General features: G+C 40.3%; 2 protein-coding genes across 3 annotated transcripts; both read right to left on the bottom strand.

Annotated features, from left to right (window-relative positions):
* Positions 1-804: 804 nt before the first annotated feature.
* hyal1 (hyaluronidase 1) lies at positions 805-7972 on the bottom strand. Its single transcript, XM_047346534.1, has 4 exons — positions 7862-7972; positions 3664-4571; positions 3490-3579; positions 805-2412 (listed from the first exon to the last, which is right to left on the bottom strand). The coding sequence occupies exons 2-4, from the start codon at positions 4567-4569 to the stop codon at positions 2092-2094; spliced, it is 1317 nt and encodes a 438-aa protein (XP_047202490.1). The 5' UTR covers positions 4570-4571; positions 7862-7972; the 3' UTR covers positions 805-2091.
* A 460-nt stretch (positions 7973-8432) lies between these two features.
* Positions 8433-17128, bottom strand: hyal2a (hyaluronidase 2a). Of its 2 annotated transcripts, none has more exons than XM_047346312.1 (4): positions 16666-17128; positions 14392-15362; positions 13890-13979; positions 8433-10419 (listed from the first exon to the last, which is right to left on the bottom strand). In XM_047346312.1, the coding sequence occupies exons 2-4, from the start codon at positions 15319-15321 to the stop codon at positions 10027-10029; spliced, it is 1413 nt and encodes a 470-aa protein (XP_047202268.1). In that variant the 5' UTR covers positions 15322-15362; positions 16666-17128; the 3' UTR covers positions 8433-10026. The 2 variants fall into 2 exon arrangements, with proteins under 2 accessions (XP_047202268.1, XP_047202269.1); XM_047346313.1 differs by having other exon boundaries at positions 16816-17128.
* Positions 17129-19705: the final 2577 nt, after the last annotated feature.

The following is a 19705-nucleotide window of genomic DNA, read 5'->3' as shown; positions in this document are numbered from 1 at the left end:
CAATCGCTTTCTTCTTCAAAGCGGAATATATTGAGAGAGAAATGGAGAAATACACAAAAAAACACAGAAAAAGGGAGGTTGACATCATTATGAACTTGATACCTCCATCTCTTGAGCTTTCACTAAATGAAGATGACATTTCACCACCAACTTCAAAGCTCCACACCTCCAGAGCTTTCTGTCTCCACCACTCCTCCTGTGATGCCCCAAAAAAATGTATAGCTGTCTATCCCATGCAAGTAGTTAAGAATGAAAGTCTGTGGAAAGAACCGGGGAAAATCAAAAGGCAGAATATGGAGCTAATGAATAAACTGAAAGAGGAACTAAAAGCAGAAATATACAGAAAAAAATATGAACGGAAAACACGGCATCCTGTTTGCACTGAAGCTTTTTTGCCGCAGAGGCGCCAAAATTTTTTTTAAATGAAAAATAAATTAAAAAACACTTCTTTCTGGCATTGATATATTGTGGTGTGGTGCAGTTTATCAAATGGCGTGACACGTCATTTGGTGCGACGTTCACTATTTTGACAAATAAACAGCTTTGTTAGTGGTAAAACAGGTAAATATTAATAGGACACAAGGGAATTACAATCAAAAAAAGTGTCAAGGAATTTCTTTGAGTTTTAACAAGGTTTAACAGAATTAATCTAAAATATCTTGTAAGATTAAGGAGTGATGTTGTCCTTTGTATGATGATTTAGTAAAAATGTACCAAATTGTACCACATTTTTACAAAGAAATGTTACGTATTGAGGCAGTTGTGATTAATTAATGTAATTTTTCAAAAACAAAACCTCCACAATTATGAGCACCCCTGATAAAAGGCACTAAAAGGGTTGAACATTTTATTGCAGTAGCAAAACTTCACAGTATAAAAAAAATCCCAGCTTTATTTTGAGAGGATCAAAATCCACTTAGAGATGATCATTTATAATTGGTGCCTCAATTAGTGCCTCATCTGACATTTTTTAATTATACTTTATTGTTAAAATTGGTGAGCGTGTTGTTCAAGTATTAATAAATAATCCATGACTTCCTGCTTCCCCCAGAGGCATAAATATAATGCCACATAACAACCATTTTCACTTAGCCACTCTTAAAAATGGGAAAGACAAGAAAGCATTCACTTCAACTAAGGCAGATGCGTGTCACTCTTCAGGCAAGGGCTGCAAGAAAATAGTTAATCGCATAAATGTACTGTAATCTACAGTCAGAATGATATTCAAAAAGCTTTAAATAACGGGAAATTTTGCAAACTTGTAAGAACAAGGACCTGACCAAATCACACAGTGGTGGGAAGCTACAGAGCTGCATCTTTACCAGGGTGCCAATCATTTTGGAGGGAGATCAACATATTGAACTGGCTTACAATTCACAGCATGTCTCAAACTTGGGTGTAAGATGATGAGGAAGACTTCCTCCAATCTGATAACTAATGGCAAGATTTGAGACCAACTTCCTTGAAATATATGTAGTTTGGTGTTTCAGGAAGTTCATGATGTCAGAAACAACTCCATGCTTTTTTGTTGTCTTTCAGCATCTAATGCTCATTCAAATCAAACAACTATGGAAACAGTTAACTAAAGAGGATCAAATGTTACTTGCATGATAAATGTTTAGAAGATGAACGATAAATTCAAACAACAACTTTACCACCTGGAGTTCATCGCAGGACTGATGGTATTGTATTCTTTTAAGAGTTTTGTTCTGGTCGGGGATGAAAAGCTTTAAATACATCCCCCCCAGTAAAACTGGCAAGATATTTGCAGTTTGCAGAAGGATTTAATGTTATAAGCAGACAACATGACAAATTAGTGATTGATGTAAAAAAAAAATCATCAGTGCATATAGGAAAAAAAAAAAAAACAATGGGGATACAAAAATAAGTCATGATTTAAAAGAATACTTTAGCATTTTTTAAATGAGCATGAATCTGCACAAACACACCGAAAAGAAAAAATGGAGTTTCCAATAATAAATTGCACATCTTTGAGTTCTGAGAAGCGGCTGGAGTACCAGAGTAACCATTTCGCGTGCTCTGGTACTGGCTTGTACTTCCCCTCTTTTATTGACTAAATAATTCTAATCTCTAAATTGGCTTGGAGCAGTTCTCCCCTCCCCACCCAGGATAACACCTGCACAGAAACTCAGACTTCATCTGTATAACACTTTGTACATCCATCTGTCCTAAAACCCTGTAGTTTGTCCCTCCTTCCGGTTTCTTCTCAGAGAGGATCTTCCACGCTGCGGGGTTAAGGTGTAGGTAGGCCCCTGACTTCAGGTCCGTCCTCTGACACCGTCCCTGAGAGGAGCACAAAACCTTGCTGCAGAGAGTTGCAGCTGATGTCACGTTGACCAGGTAGGGACCTAGAGTCTCATCAATGTAGGATTTGACTGCATCACACGTAGCCTGGACATACAGAGCAAAGAGTATACAATGAAAAACGTTGTCTGTGTTAAAGTACATTTGGTCACATGTGTCTTGTTACATCAGCTGATCCTACAAAAAGGTAATATGAAAGCAGGAGAGGCGGCATGTGATCAAGCAAAATAAATCCGCACTTAATTGTCTTTCTATAGTAATTTTGTGGGAATTAATCAAGTCATATTGTGCATCTGGAGTAAAAAAAAAATGTACTCAACACCCCGGAGTTAATGCTTTGTAGAAACATATTTTGCTACAATACAATTCCAAGTCTATAGCTTTAGTCAGATTAAATGGAAGGCATCTGTCAACATTTTTCAATGTTCTTTCTTTATTGGACTTAAGTCTGGACCTTGACTGGACTATTCCGACACACTCCGCCCTACTATCTAATTGTTTGCACGTTTTCTTCCAGCATTGCCCTGTATTTACTTTTGTTTGTCTTCAAATCACCTCTGACCAGCTTTCCTGCCCCTGCTGAAGAAAAGCATCCAGACAGCATGATACTGCCACCATCATGTATTGTGTTGTGGATGGTCTGTTTTTCACCACACAGGGTATTTTGCATGCAGGCCAGATAGTTTAATTTTGGTCTCATCTGGCCAGAAGACATTCTTTGACATGTTTACAGTGTTCCTCTACCTGGCTTTTTCCAAACTACAAGCGGGATTTCTCAATGCTTTCTTTCATCAGTTCTACTATTTTTGCCACTCTTCAATAATAGCCAGATTTGTGGAGTGCACAAGTAATATTTGTCTTGTTAACAAACTCCAACACCTGTGCTGTTGGATCTCTGCAGCTCTTCCAGAGTTACTATAGACTTCTTGATGCCTTCTCTGATCATTACACTTGTGAAAAGAAAAATAAGGAAAATTCACTTTATAACAGTTGTTATATCACAGCAGCATATTTCCTAATATCATGCTAACCCTAACACATATCTTAAAATCCAACAAAAAGCTAATAACTAACCTGAACATATTTCCACAGTTATGTATAGGAAAGTTGGATTATTTCAGCGAGTATTCCACTGAGTTAGAATGGCCATTGCGTTTTCTGTACCTTAGATTTATCAAAAGTGTGGTCTCCCCAAAGCACCACCCCTCCAGCTCCTAAAGCAGCACTCTGTCCAACAGTGTAGACCAGGTGCTCCTGCGGGGCGAAAACAGAAGAACACTTTTTACATCATATCATGATGAAGAAGAAAGGTTTATGGGCATTTAACCTGCGGCTTGCCTTGGAGAGGAACTCCAACGAGTAGGTGTAGACAATGCGGGCGTAGGTGAAGACGGGCAACTGCCTAGGGGTAACCTGATCTGCCGCTCTCATGGCCTCCAGGATGCAGTGATGAGCGTAGAGCAGCACCTCCCTGCTGAGGCCTCGCAGCTCGAGGCTCAGGTAGATGTCAGGGTACAGAGCAGAGGAGGCGTTCCACAGCCAGATTAGTTGGTCGTTTCTCTTCACCTCCACATCTGGACACTTACCTGTGTAGTTTATGCTCTTGTTATTGTAAAAGTTGTAGCAACTGGGAAATCCATAAAACCCCCACAAGCCATTTGGTCTCATTTTCTGTGCCAGTTTCAGTGTTTCCTCCATGAATTTCCTCCCAGATTGCTCAAACTCCACCCGTGCTGCTGCCTCCACCTGAGCAGGGCTCCAGTCTGGATGCCTGGACCTCACCAGTGCTTTTGACCCCTCCTTGTACACCTGTTTACTCTCCCAGTTTCTTGCCCACAGAGGCCGCCAGCTCTCCCAGTCCACCACAGACAGGCCCTGGAAATCTCTGTCAGGGATGTAGTAGCGGATGTTTTCACTGGCTAATTTAAGGTGTTCATCTAGGCTGCTGTTCTGTGGAACCCCACCATTGATGGCCTGCCCCTGAGCAGAGTACCTAGGGTACAGCCCAAGCTTGTCAGCATAGAAGATGGTGATGTTGTCACCCATAAAGGTTTGATTCTGGTTCTGGACGATGCTAAACATTCCCAGGTCGAGATCTACACCATACCGTGAGAGGCAGTTCTCAGTGGGGGCGTTCCACACAGTGAGAAACGGCGCCTGGGTGGAAGATGAGGCAACCTGCAGCCCTGCAGTTATACTGAGCAGACCGAAGAGGAGCAGCACCTCGGGGTGAAAGGACCTCATAGCTAAAAAGAGGAACAAAGTGCTGTCACTAAGAAGTGTTGTGAAATTTCATAAAGTTGCAAAGTGTTTAGTTTTTGTGCCAGTATCAATCAAAATATACAATTCAATTAATTTCTGTAGATCATTTGCCATAAAAAAGGAAACAAAATAGTTAAATAATCAAAACATAATGCAAAATTCAAACTGAAAGCAATTTTTTGCCAAAGTATACATATGTGTCAGAATGGCTCAGTCAAAGTCCAGACCTACATCTAGTTGTTAATTTGCAGTAAGACTAGGAAATAGTGTCAAATAACTTAAAATAAGGCTGGGTAAGAAGAGTACTGATCCGAGGAGAAGCCAAGAGACCCATGCTAAGTCTGGAGGAGCTGCAAAGGTCCACAGATCAGGTAGGAACCCTGAACACACCATCCCCATGAAGAATCATGGTTGTGGGAATCTTTTTCCTCAGCAGAACAAGAAATCTGGTCAGAGTTGATGGATGGAGCTAAATGCAGGACAATCCTGGAAGAAAATCCAATAGAAGCCGCAAGAGACTTGAAGCTTAGGAGGAGGTTCATGTCCACCAGGACCACAACTGGAGCTACAATGGAATGGTTTAAAAGAATGCATATTGATCAGTGTCAGAATGTCCTAGTCAAAGTCTACAGGTCCTTCTCAAAATATTAGCATATTGTGATAAAGTTCATTATTTTCCATAATGTCATGATGAAAATGTAACATTCATATATTTTAGATTCATTGCACACTAACTGAAATATTTCAGGTCTTTTATTGTCTTAATACGGATGATTTTGGCATACAGCTCATGAAAACCCAAAATTCCTATCTCACAAAATTAGCATATCATTAAAAGGGTCTCTAAACGAGCTATGAACCTAATCATCTGAATCAACGAGTTAACTCTAAACACCTGCAAAAGATTCCTGAGGCCTTTAAAACTCCCAGCCTGGTTCATCACTCAAAACTCCAATCATGGGTAAGACTGCCGACCTGACTGCTGTCCAGAAGGCCACTATTGACACCCTCAAGCAAGAGGGTAAGACACAGAAAGAAATTTCTGAACGAATAGGCTGTTCCCAGAGTGCTGTATCAAGGCACCTCAGTGGGAAGTCTGTGGGAAGGAAAAAGTGTGGCAGAAAACACTGCACAACGAGAAGAGGTGACCGGACCCTGAGGAAGATTGTGGAGAAGGGCCGATTCCAGACCTTGGGGGACCTGCGGAAGCAGTGGACTGAGTCTGGAGTAGAAACATCCAGAGCCACCGTGCACAGGCGTGTGCAGGAAATGGGCTACAGGTGCCGCATTCCCCAGGTCAAGCCACTTTTGAACCAGAAACAGCGGCAGAAGCGCCTGACCTGGGCTACAGAGAAGCAGCACTGGACTGTTGCTCAGTGGTCCAAAGTACTTTTTTCGGATGAAACCAAATTCTGCATGTCATTCAGAAATCAAGGTGCCAGAGTCTGGAGGAAGACTGGGGAGAAGGAAATGCCAAAATGCCAGAAGTCCAGTGTCAAGTACCCACAGTCAGTGATGGTCTGGGGTGCCGTGTCAGCTGCTGGTGTTGGTCCACTGTGTTTTATCAAGGGCAGGGTCAATGCAGCTAGCTATCAGGAGATTTTGGAGCACTTCATGCTTCCATCTGCTGAAAAGCTTTATGGAGATGAAGATTTCATTTTTCAGCACGACCTGGCACCTGCTCACAGTGTCAAAACCACTGGTAAATGGTTTACTGACCATGGTATCACTGTGCTCAATTGGCCTGCCAACTCTCCTGACCTGAACCCCATAGAGAATCTGTGGGATATTGTGAAGAGAACGTTGAGAGACTCAAGACCCAACACTCTGGATGAGCTAAAGGCCGCTATTGAAGCATCCTGGGCCTCCATAAGACCTCAGCAGTGCCACAGGCTGATTGCCTCCATGCCACGCCGCATTGAAGCAGTCATTTCTGCAAAAGGATTCCCGACCAAGTATTGAGTGCATAACTGTACATGATTATTTGAAGGTTGACGTTTTTTGTATTAAAAACACTTTTCTTTTATTGGTCGGATGAAATATGCTAATTTTGTGAGATAGGAATTTTGGGTTTTCATGAGCTGTATGCCAAAATCATCCGTATTAAGACAATAAAAGACCTGAAATATTTCAGTTAGTGTGCAATGAATCTAAAATATATGAATGTTAAATTTTCATCATGACATTATGGAAAATAATGAACTTTATCACAATATGCTAATATTTTGAGAAGGACCTGTATATATTTCAGTGTGTGCGCTGAGTCCCCACAGTAAAAGGGTAGGGCTTCATTTGCAGCCCTTCCCTGGTGTCTGTAATTGAGTGGAATGTGGTCGGGTGCGTTCTTCAGGCCAGAGGTCAGCCACTTTGATGTGTTTTCTCTCCTCTCCTCTTTTGATATTCTGCTGCAAGTTCATCCTATACCAAAAGGATGACGCTCAGAAGTTATGAACCTCGTGAATGTGACCGCGTGAAGCATTGTTCTGATCCACGGAATGTGATCCCTGATGTATACAATATGTGTGCTTTAAGTGGGGGAGAGTCGTCCATGTGAACGTGGACATGAGAGTCAGTGGTCATGAATTATGTGCTGTCCTCGAAAAAGTACAAAAATGTGAAAAATGGAAAATAATGAACTTTATCACAATATGCTAATATTTTGAGAAGGACCTGTATACCTTATTCCAATTGGAAAGTTGTGGAAGTACTGACACTAAAACCACCAATCTTATGTATTGTCAAATAACATAAGGTTATGCAAAAAGAGCAGAAAAGTAGCCACAAGGTCCATGGTAACTCTGGAGGAACCGCAGAGCTCTACAGCTCATGTAGCAGACCGTACCGTGAGCATACCATTCCCAAGGTGAAACATGGTAATGGCAGCATCATGCTGTGGGGATGTTTTTCTTCAGCAGGGAGAGAAAAGCTGGTCAGAGAAAATATGAAGATAAACACAAGGTAGTCCTGGAGGAAAACATGTTACAGGCTGCAAAATACTTTTGTGAATGGGGTGGAGGTTCACCTTCCAGCAGAACAACCCTAAACATCCAGCCAGAAACCAAAGCCACACTAGAGCAGTTTAAATGAAAGCCATCATGTGTAAGAATGACCCAATCACAATTCAGAGATGAATCTAAGTGAGGATATTGGTAAGACTTGTGAACAGCTGTTTATTATTTGCACTAAAACAAGAAGTAACTTTATATATAGTAAAATAAATTAACAGAAAACTTAAAGCTGACTTGTATTTGTAACCAAAAAAAACCACACTTACCTAATGTACAAGCTTCAAGAGGTTCTAATTTGTGGTTTGTTTAAGACACCAGAAGTCTCATGATCTGACTGGAACAGGGAGGGAAAGGAAGCTTTAAAAGGGGAAGTGAAAGAAAACTGCAACCAATAAGACGTGAGCACAGGGTCTCTATCAACAAATGAGAAGAGACTTGCAAATCCTGTAAAAGCAGCCTTAAAGTCACAGGCGAGATAAAAGCTATTTCTCTCTCATGCAGTTTTCAATATAAGCACATCAACAGAACTAAACATAACTGTTTATTGAGGCTATCTGAAGAGGTCATACAGTACTAGGACACAATCAAAAAAGCCATAATGAACTCCTACACATCCAAATTCATATGCAAGCTTTGCTCAGCTCATTAAAATAGTATAAATAACTTTTGGCTAACACCCTGTAATTACACAGTGGAGGAAGAGGCTGCTGCTGCATGCCTCCTGGGATCAGCAGGCTCAGACTTTCCTGGTGAATAAAAAGACCTCCATTGAAACTGTGAAAAAATCAGATCTTACCATTAATGCTTCTAGTGATTTATACAAGAAACTGCACAGGCTCACAAAAAATGTTTTATTTACAGAGACAAATCAGAAGAAAACAGCATGTATTCTCACACGTGTATGCAAATTTATTTCCCAACCAATCCACAAATGAAATTCCTGCATTGTGCTTTTGAGGTAAAAACACACACTGTTTTATAAAGGCATTAGTAGTCACAATTTAGACGTACAAATAAAAACCTAGAAATCATCTTAACATACATTCAAATAAATAGTAATACTGCAATCGCCTGCGTAAAAAACATCAGACACCAGAGAGTGGTCATGTTGGAAACAAATTCGGGCCCCTTTGGGTATGTTGTGCTCTAAGCTGATTTAAGTGCTTTATTTCCACTCTGACCACCCAGCATCAACTTCCTTCCTTCACTTCATGCAACACATTTACAAAAGAAGCGTCAGATCTCTGAGAGAAACATTGAATCTGACACCCTGGGAAACAGTGGCAGAGGGGGAAACTGAGAGCAAAATGTAAACAGTGTCATTTCCAGCAAGCCCTCTGCTGTTTAAAAAACTACAAACATCAGTTTTCACTCCCCCCCCCCCATTTATAAAAAAACTTTTACTTTCTCTCAGGAAGGTTTTGCAGCAGAAAATTACTAAGTAATCCCTCGTTGTGCTTGCGTGCAGTGCGTTGCAAAAGCCTTGATATCTCAACCTTTTCACATTTTGTCACATTATAACCCAAACTTTAAAGTATATTATTAGAATTTTATGTGACTGACCAACATAAAGTGTTACGTCGTTTTTCAAAACTTTTCACAAGAAAAAAATAATAAATTGGAAAAATGCGGCATACATTTGTGCTCTGCACCTTTCCTCTGTAAACAACCAATTGCCTTAAGAAGTCCACCTTTGTGTAACTTAATCTTTGCATACAGCTACTCTGTGAAGGCCTCAGAGGTTTGTTTGAGAATATTAGTGATCAAATATCACGAAGACCAAGGAACATCGCGGACAGTTAAGTGAGTTAGGTCATTGAACAATATCCCAAGAATATCTCACAGAACACTGTTCAAATTATTTTGCAATAGAAAGTTCAGCACAACAGCAAATCTCTGAAGGATTTGTAGAGATTCACAAGTCAGATGGGAGAATATATAGATAAGACAACTATAAGTCCTGCACATCACAAATCTGGCATTTATAGCAGAGTGGCAAGAAAAAAAAAACCAAGAAGTCTTGTTTGTAGTTTTCTTTAAGCCTTACAAGAGACACAGCAAACCTGTGGAGGAAGGTGCTTCGATCAGATGAGAACAAAATTGACACCACTCTGAAAATCATCATTCCCATGGTATAACATGGTACTGCAGCATCATGCTGTAGGGATGGTTCTGTTCAGCAGAACCACCACCCCAAAAAGACAGCCAGAGCTATAACGCAATGGTTTAGATCAATGTACATTCATGTGTTAGAATTTTCTAGACCTGAATCTAATTGAGAATCGGTGGCCCTATTCAGATCTTTTCCATTATGTACTAATTTGTGTTGGTCTATCACATAGAAAAACAGGTTTTTGGGACAAAATCTTTTTTAAATAAATGTAAATAAATACTTCTGTAAGGCAGTGTATTTGCAGATAACTGTTGGGTATTAACACAGCAGCACGAAGGTTATCAGCAAGATCACACACTGCAGTGCTGATGTTCTGGTTGGAGCTGCTGCCCCTCTTTGGTGCAGAGGGTCTTTGTGGTCACAGCCCTCCCCCTGAAAGCCGCTGTAGCACTGGCATTGAAAGTCTGTCTTGAAAAGCATCCCTTCTGCATCTCCCAGCTCACCGGTGACCGTCAGTTTGCCGTTTTGCCTCTTGAGGTTGTGTGTGAGGGGACTGAGGTGAAGGTAAACATCACTGTCTGGATGTTTGCGCAAACAACGGCCGTGGGAACCACACAGGGTCTGGCTGCATAGCTCTGCTGCCATGGAGACGTTGAGGAGGTATCGACCCAGTGTGCCCTGAAGATATGTGTTCATGTCAGAGCAGGTGGTCTAAAGAGAGCAGAGAGAGAGAAAATATACATATTTAATACATATGGACACTTTACCATACTTTATCATAACTGTCAAACATTCTTCCTTCAGTCGTTATTAGGCTATCATAATAAAGAGATGAACCAATCAAGTTCTGCAGTACTAAAAAACAACCTTTATGGGTTTATCACAAATAATATCCTAATTGTAATTTCCAGCAACAGTAATGCAAGGAAATATTTTCCAGGTATCATGCAGCCCTAGTTGGAATTAATAAAATACTGAGAAATACACTGTCACTAGCTTGTGGCTACGCCTGATCACTGATCACAAAAGTTAGGAAATCTCATTGGTTTTCTAACTTGCGGCTAGAACACGCTAAACTAGCATTAATGCAAATCCCGAGTCAGGAGTTCAACTTTTAAGATAAGTGAAACACAGCAGGTATCACTGCCCGTTGTGAAACACATTGTTAAAAAATGCCTGTTACAATTTACAATTAAGAGTTGATTTAGGCCCTATCCACACCATCACAGATGTTCTGCTGTCTTGTCCATACGTAAAGTAAGTCTCTGATGAGAAAACTGAGATTTTGTTCAAATGTCTTCCTTAGTGGAGATTTTTAAAACCTCTGTTTATGGTGTTATCTGTGAAGACTTACAATCTGGAGATTATTAAAAGACAAATGTGAAGAAGCTGACTTTGCGCTTGCCCACTACCACTTTCTCAGCCAGAAAGCACAAAAACTTTAATGGGTTTTGACACATCTCTGATGTTTTGCTCTGTACCTGCTTCCAATAAACTTAAAATGTAATCTGAAAATGTTATTGAATGAACATATACGACAAACAATTTTAAAGAGAACATGAGCTCCTACTGATTTGAGATAAACTATAGTCTAATAATCTTTTAGTCATGCTCTGTATTTTCTTATTTGAACGTCAGAGTTAAACACCTACTGGCAGGACTGAGGTATTACAGTGTTTTTGTAGAATATTAGAGATGTGGATTTTTTTTAAATGGACAAAATAAAGTAGTGAAGCTAGAGATGTTAATAATATTAACCTTCTCACAGACCAGATCTGAATAAATTTTAACCTGACTGTTATGTCATAACTTCTTCTTGTTTCTCCAAACAGATTGCTCTGACCTCAGTTTATTGCAGCTGAAACACTAAAAACTTAGATATGCCTTACATAACACTTCAAATAAACCAAACAGTTGAAAATAACACAATTTGACAATAAAGTGTAACTCTCATTTTAGTTACATTATAATAAGTCAAACACTTGAAATATCATTCTATCTTAAACAAATGGAGTCCAGCGTAGCTGTAACCAATACAGTTGCAGGCATGTAGCATGGTATCAAAATGTTTCTCCTTTGCTGGTGTGTTTGTTTTTTATTACATGATTTCGTGCAAATGTCTCCTACTAATGAAACTGGCCTCTCTGTAGAAATGTAGAAGTAAAAAAACATAATAATTAATATTAATATTGCTCTGTAAATAATGGGGAACAATAAATATTCCCTTTAATTTGTCTATTTAAGCTAAATCCAACAAGTGTTTGAGTTTTCTCCACATAAAGGTGGTTTCAGATCAGAGAATACATTTTGTTTGCAACATGTATTCAAATTTCTTTCCCAGAACAAAACAGTAACTAAGAACATGTCTACTAGGTGGTTCACAGCTTGTATTCCAACGCACAAAATGCCTGCACCAAATTACACCCCTGCACAATCTTGGAAGAAGCTCCTGAATTGATGGATTTTACACACAAGCCTCTGTTCTACCAAGTGAGCACAGATGTGCAAACACGGAGAGAGCAGACAGGAGGGAGGAGATGGAGATTTGAACTTTGCACAATGTTTTTATAGCCCACGTATGTGCAAATTCTCCCAGACTGATGTCTACACACCCTGTAGCTAAAAGCAGCCCATAAGCCATTCATAGCACAGAAAGAAAACTGTAAAGTTATGCAGATAATCACACTTTTGTATGAGTCTTCCTTTAAAATTGTTTCCTAGTTTCACCTTTTGCAGCCAGCATTGAAATCACAGACTTAGAGGTTCTTTTAGACAAGTATCTTCTGTGTATTTGCAAAACAAGTGGCTCACAGTATAATGAGTGACTGACCCAGAGCCCTGGGTGTCAAATGACTTTGCATGTGACAGACAAGCAGAGGATCAAATCTCAAGAAGAAAACAGTGTTTGGCTAAAGGTTTCATACCTGTTCAATGTTTTTACTTTTTGTCATATTACAGCCCCAAACTTGAAATATTTTGTTAGAATATATATAAATACAAAATATAAATATAATCAATGTGATAGGCTGAAGCAAAGTACACCATAACCGTCAAGTAAAAGGAATATGGTGCATGCTTTTCAAATTATCTAAAAAATAAAAGTGCAGCATGCATCGGTCTCCCTTTAGTCTGGGGTGGGGGGCGGATTTCAAAAGCAAGGTTAGGGTTATAAAATAACATCAGAAGCTTTACACATCTCACAGAGCACTGTTCAAACCATCATATCAAATAAGTAGGGCCGATTGTAACTCTGGAGGAGCTGCAGAGATCCACAGCTCAGGAGGGAAAATCTGGTAACAGGAAAGCTGTTTGTTCTGCACTCAACAGGTCTGGCCTTTATGGATGAGTGGCATGATTATTGAATAGTTCAAAGTAAGTTGTAAGAAGGACATAGCAAACATGTGGAAATATATGCTCTGGACAGACAAGAAACATTTTTACTTTTGGGCCTTAATGGCAAATGTAGTGTGTGGAGGAAAACCAACCCTGCTCATCACCCTGAACACACCATCCCACATTGAAACATGTTGCAGCATTATGTTGCAGAAATACTTTAGAAAGTACAGAAAACCTGGTCATAGTTGATGGGAATATAGGTGGATGAAGCCAAATATGGGGTGATCCATGAAGAAAACCTTTTATAGGCTGCAAAAGACTTGAGACTAGGGTGGAGGTTCACTCTCTAGCAGGACAATGCTAAACATGCAGCGGGAGCTATGATGATTTAGGTAAATAAATGTTTGTCTTTCAGAATGCTCTAGACCTAAATCTACTTGACAATTTATGTCAAGATTTGAAAACCAATGTGCATAAACACTCCATCCAATCTGATGGAGCTCAGGCTTTTTTGCAAAACAGAATGGACAAAAATGTTCAGTTTCTAGATGTGCAAAGCTGACAGAGACAACCCTAAAAGACTTGCATCTGAAATCACAGCATAAGGTGGTTCAACAAAGTAATAACAGAGGTTACTGAATGAAATTTTACATGCAACATCTTTTGGATTTCTATTTGTGAAAAAAAAAAAACTTGGAAAACTTGTATGTCTTTCCTTCCACCAGTAAGCACTGCTTTATGAAGGTATGTCACAAAAAAACCTGTTAAAATACACTGAGGTTTTTGGTTGAAACGTGTCAACATGTGGAAAAAGTTCAAGAGGTAGTGATTGAGTGGATGCTTACTTTGTTGGTTGCATATGTTGCATCTCCCCACAGGATAATTCCTGCGGCTCCCAGAGCAACACTCTCCCCGATGGTAGACACGAGGTCAAACTGGAAAAGAGGATTCAGCTCTTGAAATTCACAGCTCAACAAAACTGCTTAATTTAAAAAAAAGGGCCAAACAAGCTCTTATTTTTCCCCTTTTTATCTTAATGTGTGATTAGGCAGATTTTCAATGTAACCAACACCCTTCCGGCCAGCTCCACACAAATTAAAAGTATTAGGGATGTCTGACTGCTACCAAAACAGGAAAGGACTGTGGCTGCCGATAAGAAAAACTAAAGAGCTGTAGCTCCACTCAGCATGGGGTGGGGTGAGTTAAAGGGCCTCTGTGATTGAGACTTGTGTCCTTGAGGGATGACACAAGTGCATTATATTAAGCTTCCACCAGATCACTTAAAACGATAAATAAAATGATAAATCAAACTTGTCAGCAGGAGAGGTTAAAAAGGCAGCGTGTCACCTCTGTCAGCTGTTCCAGAGAGTTGGCGTAGGTGGGTCGGGTGTACACAAAGACAGGACGTGCCACCCCACCGCCGGATGAAGCTAAACGCATCCCTTCCTTCACACGGTTCCGTACAAACTGGCGTCCTGAAGAAGAGGAACGCAGCACTGTGCCCATGTATATGGAGGGGAAGAGGGCCGTGCTCTCAGTCCACAGCCACCTCAGTTGCTCGTTCCGGGCCACCTCCACATCGGGGCAGCGGCCCGTGTAGCTCTCCAGAAAGCGCAGGTAGTTGTGGTTATAGCAGTCTGGGAACAGGTAAAACCCCCACAACTTGTTGGGCCTCAGGTGTTTGGCGTGCTTGAGTGTCTCCAGCATGAACTTCCTGGCTGACATCTCAAATTCCAGCTGGGCCACTTTTCCCACCTGTTCCTCAGACCAAGTTGGATTCTTCTGGCGCACCAGTTCACGGGAATGCCTGCGATAGATGTCTTTGGCTCCCCAGTTTCGTATCCAGAGGGGCCGCCACTCTTCCCAATCAATGACTGCTAAACCTACAGCCTCTCGGTTTGGTATGTACTTATCAACACCTTTCTGCATTTCGCTGAGGTGCTCCGAGAGACTGGCAATCTGTGGCAGCCCCCCACGCACTGGCGTTTCACCTGGCTCAAAGTAGGGGTACAAGCCCAAACGGTCCTTGTAGAATATGGTCAAGTTCTGCCTGACAAAGCCCTCATTTGGTGTGGCCACGATCTGGAACTGGTCCAGCTGGAAAGAAACATCGTGCCAGGGGCCACATTCCTGAGTTGGGACATTCCAAGCGAGGAGTAGGGGCTTTTGGGAGAACAGGGGCCATCTCGTGGGCTTCACTCCCAAAGCGCAGAGGCCATCCCACAGCAGAACAATCAGGAGCGGAACTCTCCAGTCAGAAAGAGTCCAATACAACATGTCTTCAGATGTGTCTCAACAGAGTAGAGTGTCCGTCGGCTCTACAATTTAGAGAGGAAAACTGAGGTTTAGAAATTCCTGCAATACACTTCCTTTGTCCACATATTCTGTTTGTAACATGTTTCAAATCATCAGACAAGCTTTAACATAAAACAAAACTAATCAGAAAAAATGCAACATGGCCCTATCTGGAAAAAGTAAGTGCCCCTTTGAATTAACTGTGATTAACCACATTGTTTGGAAAGCTCAGTTTGATTTCACTAGCCCCCTACAACCTGTAGAATGAAGAAACTACTTACACAGAACCTGTCCACTAAAGGGAAATATGCTAAAAGTTGTCAAAAAGCAATACATTATGCCCTAATCTAAAGAAATTCAAGAAGAAAATGCAAAGCAATTGACATCTATTTGCCTGGAAAGGGTTAGAGAGCCCAAATACAAATTTCTAAGGAACAATACTGTCAAACACGGTGGGAGTGTGATGGTTTGGGGCTGGTTTGCTTCTTCAGGACGTGGATGACTTACAGTACAAAATCGTGACGAAGAATGTCCGGCCATTAGTTCATAACCGTAAGTTTAAGCACACTAGAATTATGCAGCAGGACAATGATCCATAAAGCACCAACAAATTAAAATCTAAATGGTTAAAAATAAAACTTAACAAAGAATTTGGAAGCCTAGTCAAAGTCTAGACTTACATCCAAGTGAGATCCTGTGGCATGACCTTAAACATGCACAAAAACCCTGCTATCTGATTGAATTTAAGTAATTCTCAAAGAAGATTGGACCAAAATCCCTCCAGACTCATTGCTAGTTATTGAAACACTTGCTACTAATGGTGCAACCAGTTATAAGGTTTAGGGGGGCAAGTACTTTTTCAAATAGGGAACAAAGGGAAATCATAATCTGAAAACTGTATTTTGTATGTACTGAGAAGGATGAAACATAAAAAAAGTTACAAAAAAGCACTGTACATAACTAGCGAATGACTAGTATGTTTAATTATACAATTTAAGTAAGAAATTGAAATAATTTAGTATAAAACCGCATTATGAATATTTTTTTTTGGGGGGGGGGTTTCAAGTAACAGAATCTAAACTTGTCGGAATAATATTTTTTCTTGCTGGGAACATATTTTGACTTTTTGTTGTGCTTCTGCAATTCTTTATGTAGGCAAATCAACAAAACAAAGGTTGAAAGAGCAAACTAGTGTTTGTAAAAAAAAAAAAAAAAAAACTTCCTCTACCGTCAAAATCTATAATATGTTTTTCTTTTCAGTTCGGAGTTTAACAACAACCAGTAAAGCAAGATCACTCCAGCTTGCAAGCAGACGGATAGACCTACCTTTAACAGCAGACTGGGGAAGCATTCCCATATAAAAAATAACAAAGAAACTTCAGGCGCGTTTCAGCGTCTCACCAAAACAAACATTTCCTCCGGGTGTCAAAACTAAGTTGGAAAACCCTTAGAAAGGCATGAGAAAGAGTGTTGTACCGTGTCAGCTGGGCTCCACGGTCTTCCCACGGGCACTACAGCGGGGAAGAAGTGAGCTCACCCCCCGCAATGTTGTCAGTTCAAACTCCTTCAGTCAGAAAAGCTCAAACCATTTTCAGGATGTTCCATTCAGGCCAGGAAGGAGGGGCGACCTCTCCGGACATCCTAAAAACTCCGTCAGCGCAATTAATTTCTTAGATAAAACGGGTTCACCTCACGGAACTCCTCACGTATCGGATGAGTGGGATTGAGGACTTTCATTAAATGTTTTATTCATTTTTCCTTCCCTCCATTGTGTCCCGGTTCAGCCCGGAATGTTTCAGTCCAAGACGTTGAGCAGCAGGCGCAGTAAAACAGACACACTAACCCCCAAGATGTCAGGATGGCTTGCCAATTCCCAAAATAAATTCACTAATGACATTTCAGACACATTATATCCACGAGTGGAAACAGTTTCCTGTTGAATTGTAACCCTTAAACTGGAAGATTAATATAATTCTCAACAGAATCCATAGTAATTTATGCCATATTGTTCAAATTGTTTCAGTCAGTTGTAAAACTAGAAATGTTTTGCAGGACTTAGTGAGTAAAAAATTACATACAGTAAGGTGTTTTACTAACAAAAATCATAAAATGGTGATTTTAATATTTTTTTACTACCTTTATTCTGATGCTCATTAATAAAATTAATTGCAAACAATTACCTTAAGAAGTCACCTAATTAGTAAAAAGATTCTGCATCTGTGTACTTCAGCCTTTGTATAAATCCAGCTGTTCTCTGAAGCCCTCAGAGGTTTGTTGGAGAACATTAGTGAACAGCATCAGACCAAGGAACCCAACAAGGGTCAATGATGAAGCAGAGTTAGGTTTAAAACAATAAACGAAGCACTGAACAGCTTAATGAACACATTTCAATCCATCATCTGAAAATGGAAAGACTACGCACAACTGTGGACCTTCTAAGACACGGTGGCGCACCTAAACTGACAGGCCAGGCAAGAACAGAATTAATCAGAGAAGCAGCCTAAAGGATGATGGTTACTCTAGAGGAGCTGCAGAGATCCACAGCTCGGGTGGGAGAATTTGTTGATAGGATAACGAATAGTTGTGTAATTCACAAATCTGGGAAGAAGTAGCATGAAGAAGGATGTTGGTGAATAAAAGCCATAGCAAGCTTACCACAAGCCATTTAGGAGACATATGAAACCAAAACTCTTCTATTTGACTTACAAACAAAACAGTATGTGTGAAGGAAAACTAATACAGTACACTAAACACACTATTTCCACGGTGTGGTGTGGCGGTATCATTACTTTGAAGCGATGCTTCTCTTCAACAGGGACAGGGTAGCTGATGAGAGACAGACGGAACAAAATTCAGGGTAATCATGGAAGAAATCTTGTCAGAGACTGTACAAGACATGAGACTGGGGCAGATTGTCACCTTCCAGCAGGACAACAGCCCTAAACATACTGCGGTACATTAGAATGGCTTGATCAAAGTATATTCATGTGTTAGAATGGTCTAGTCAAAGTCCAGATGTGAAAGGCGGAGACATACCGGTAATGGCAATGAAAGTTGGACATAAACGGACTATATAAAAATGCATGCCACACGTTGCAGGTTTTTCATTTGTAAAATGACACAAATTTAAAACATGTACAAAAGATAATGATTCAAAAACATTAAATGGTTTTAAAACATCTGATTAAATAAGAAGAAATATTGCTGCCTGTCAAAAAACCTTAAGGGAGTCCATATGTCTCAAACTCAAAAGAGAAAGTCCCAGAGTCCCGGGGCTATTGTGTCAAAAGCTCTGTCCCCTTTTTGCCTCACATGTATCACAGCCAGTATTTCCTGGCCCCAGTACCTCAGCGACCTGCTGTAGTTTTATGGATTTAGAGGTTTGGTGTTTTTCCGCATACAGGAGAACTCTTTAAGTAAGAATGAGGTAGCCTATTTTGTTGGACCTGTACTTTTGTGCAGTTAAGAGCCTGTGAAGCTGGACTATATGCGGTGTCACATGTTAGTCAGTCAGAAACCTGGCAGAGGTGTTTTGAACAACCTGCAGATGTTTCAAAGATGTTTTGTCTTGACTGAATAAATTAAAATGTCCAACTTTTCAATATTTCTTAAGTAATTAAAACCTGAGTGAGCCAGAGATTGTACATGAACGTCTAACATAAAATCTGAGTCAAAGTATGGTTAAGTTTCCTGATAAGATATTTAGCATAAGTGTCTAGAGGATTAGGAGTAACATTTTCCCTTACCAGGATTATAGTTTTGTCTGGAGCACAAAAAATATGTGATTTCTTTCCAGCCATCCAACCTTTTATATAGTAAATGGACTGAACTTATATAGCACTTTTCCAGTCATACAGACCACTCAAAGCACTTTACACTAGAGCCACATTCACCCAATTGCTCTCACTAATGCTCACACATTCATACACCGATATGCTGATTAGTAGGCAACTTGAGGTTAAGTGTCTTGCCCAGGGGCACATCAACATATGGCAGGAGGGAGCTGGAATCAAACCAACAACCTTCGGATTGCAAGATGACTACTTTTCCTACTGAGCCACAGTCACCACCTATGTGAGATATACAACTAAGAAATATAATCTGCTACAATGACAAGAAATGTCTTTAAAAATGCTCAAAATGTGCTGAAGAGCGACTATATACAACAGCAAAAACAACAGTCCCAAAGCAGAACCTTGAGATACACCATAACGGAGGGGACCTCTAGGAGACCTCTATAAACCTGCTAACCAGCTACATAAAATGATTCTTCTAATAGGTATGAAGTACAGTACATCCTTATTGTCTGATCCAGTACCTCAGGATATTGTGCATGAACTGATCTTTACCTGCATTAAAGGTTGAG

Source organism: Girardinichthys multiradiatus, chromosome 20, assembly GCF_021462225.1.
Source record: "Girardinichthys multiradiatus isolate DD_20200921_A chromosome 20, DD_fGirMul_XY1, whole genome shotgun sequence".
NCBI classification, from domain to species: Eukaryota; Metazoa; Chordata; class Actinopteri; order Cyprinodontiformes; family Goodeidae; genus Girardinichthys; species Girardinichthys multiradiatus.
Note: the sequence above shows the minus strand (reverse complement) of the source record. Positions and strands in the feature narration are given on the sequence as shown.

Excerpts from the sequence above, each read along its gene's own strand:
- hyal1 (XM_047346534.1), bottom strand. The coding sequence starts at position 4,569 with ATGAGGTCCTTTCACCCCGAGGTGCTGCTCCTCTTCGGTCTGCTCAGT. Across the intron at positions 3,580-3,663 it reads CGTTGGAGTTCCTCTCCAAG|GAGCACCTGGTCTACACTGT; the intron begins GCAAGCCGCAGG and ends TTCGCCCCGCAG. Across the intron at positions 2,413-3,489 it reads ACACTTTTGATAAATCTAAG|GCTACGTGTGATGCAGTCAA; the intron begins GTACAGAAAACG and ends CTGTATGTCCAG.
- hyal2a (XM_047346312.1), bottom strand. The coding sequence starts at position 15,321 with ATGTTGTATTGGACTCTTTCTGACTGGAGAGTTCCGCTCCTGATTGTT. Across the intron at positions 13,980-14,391 it reads CTCTGGAACAGCTGACAGAG|TTTGACCTCGTGTCTACCAT; the intron begins GTGACACGCTGC and ends CCTCTTTTCCAG. Across the intron at positions 10,420-13,889 it reads CAACATATGCAACCAACAAA|ACCACCTGCTCTGACATGAA; the intron begins GTAAGCATCCAC and ends TGCTCTCTTTAG.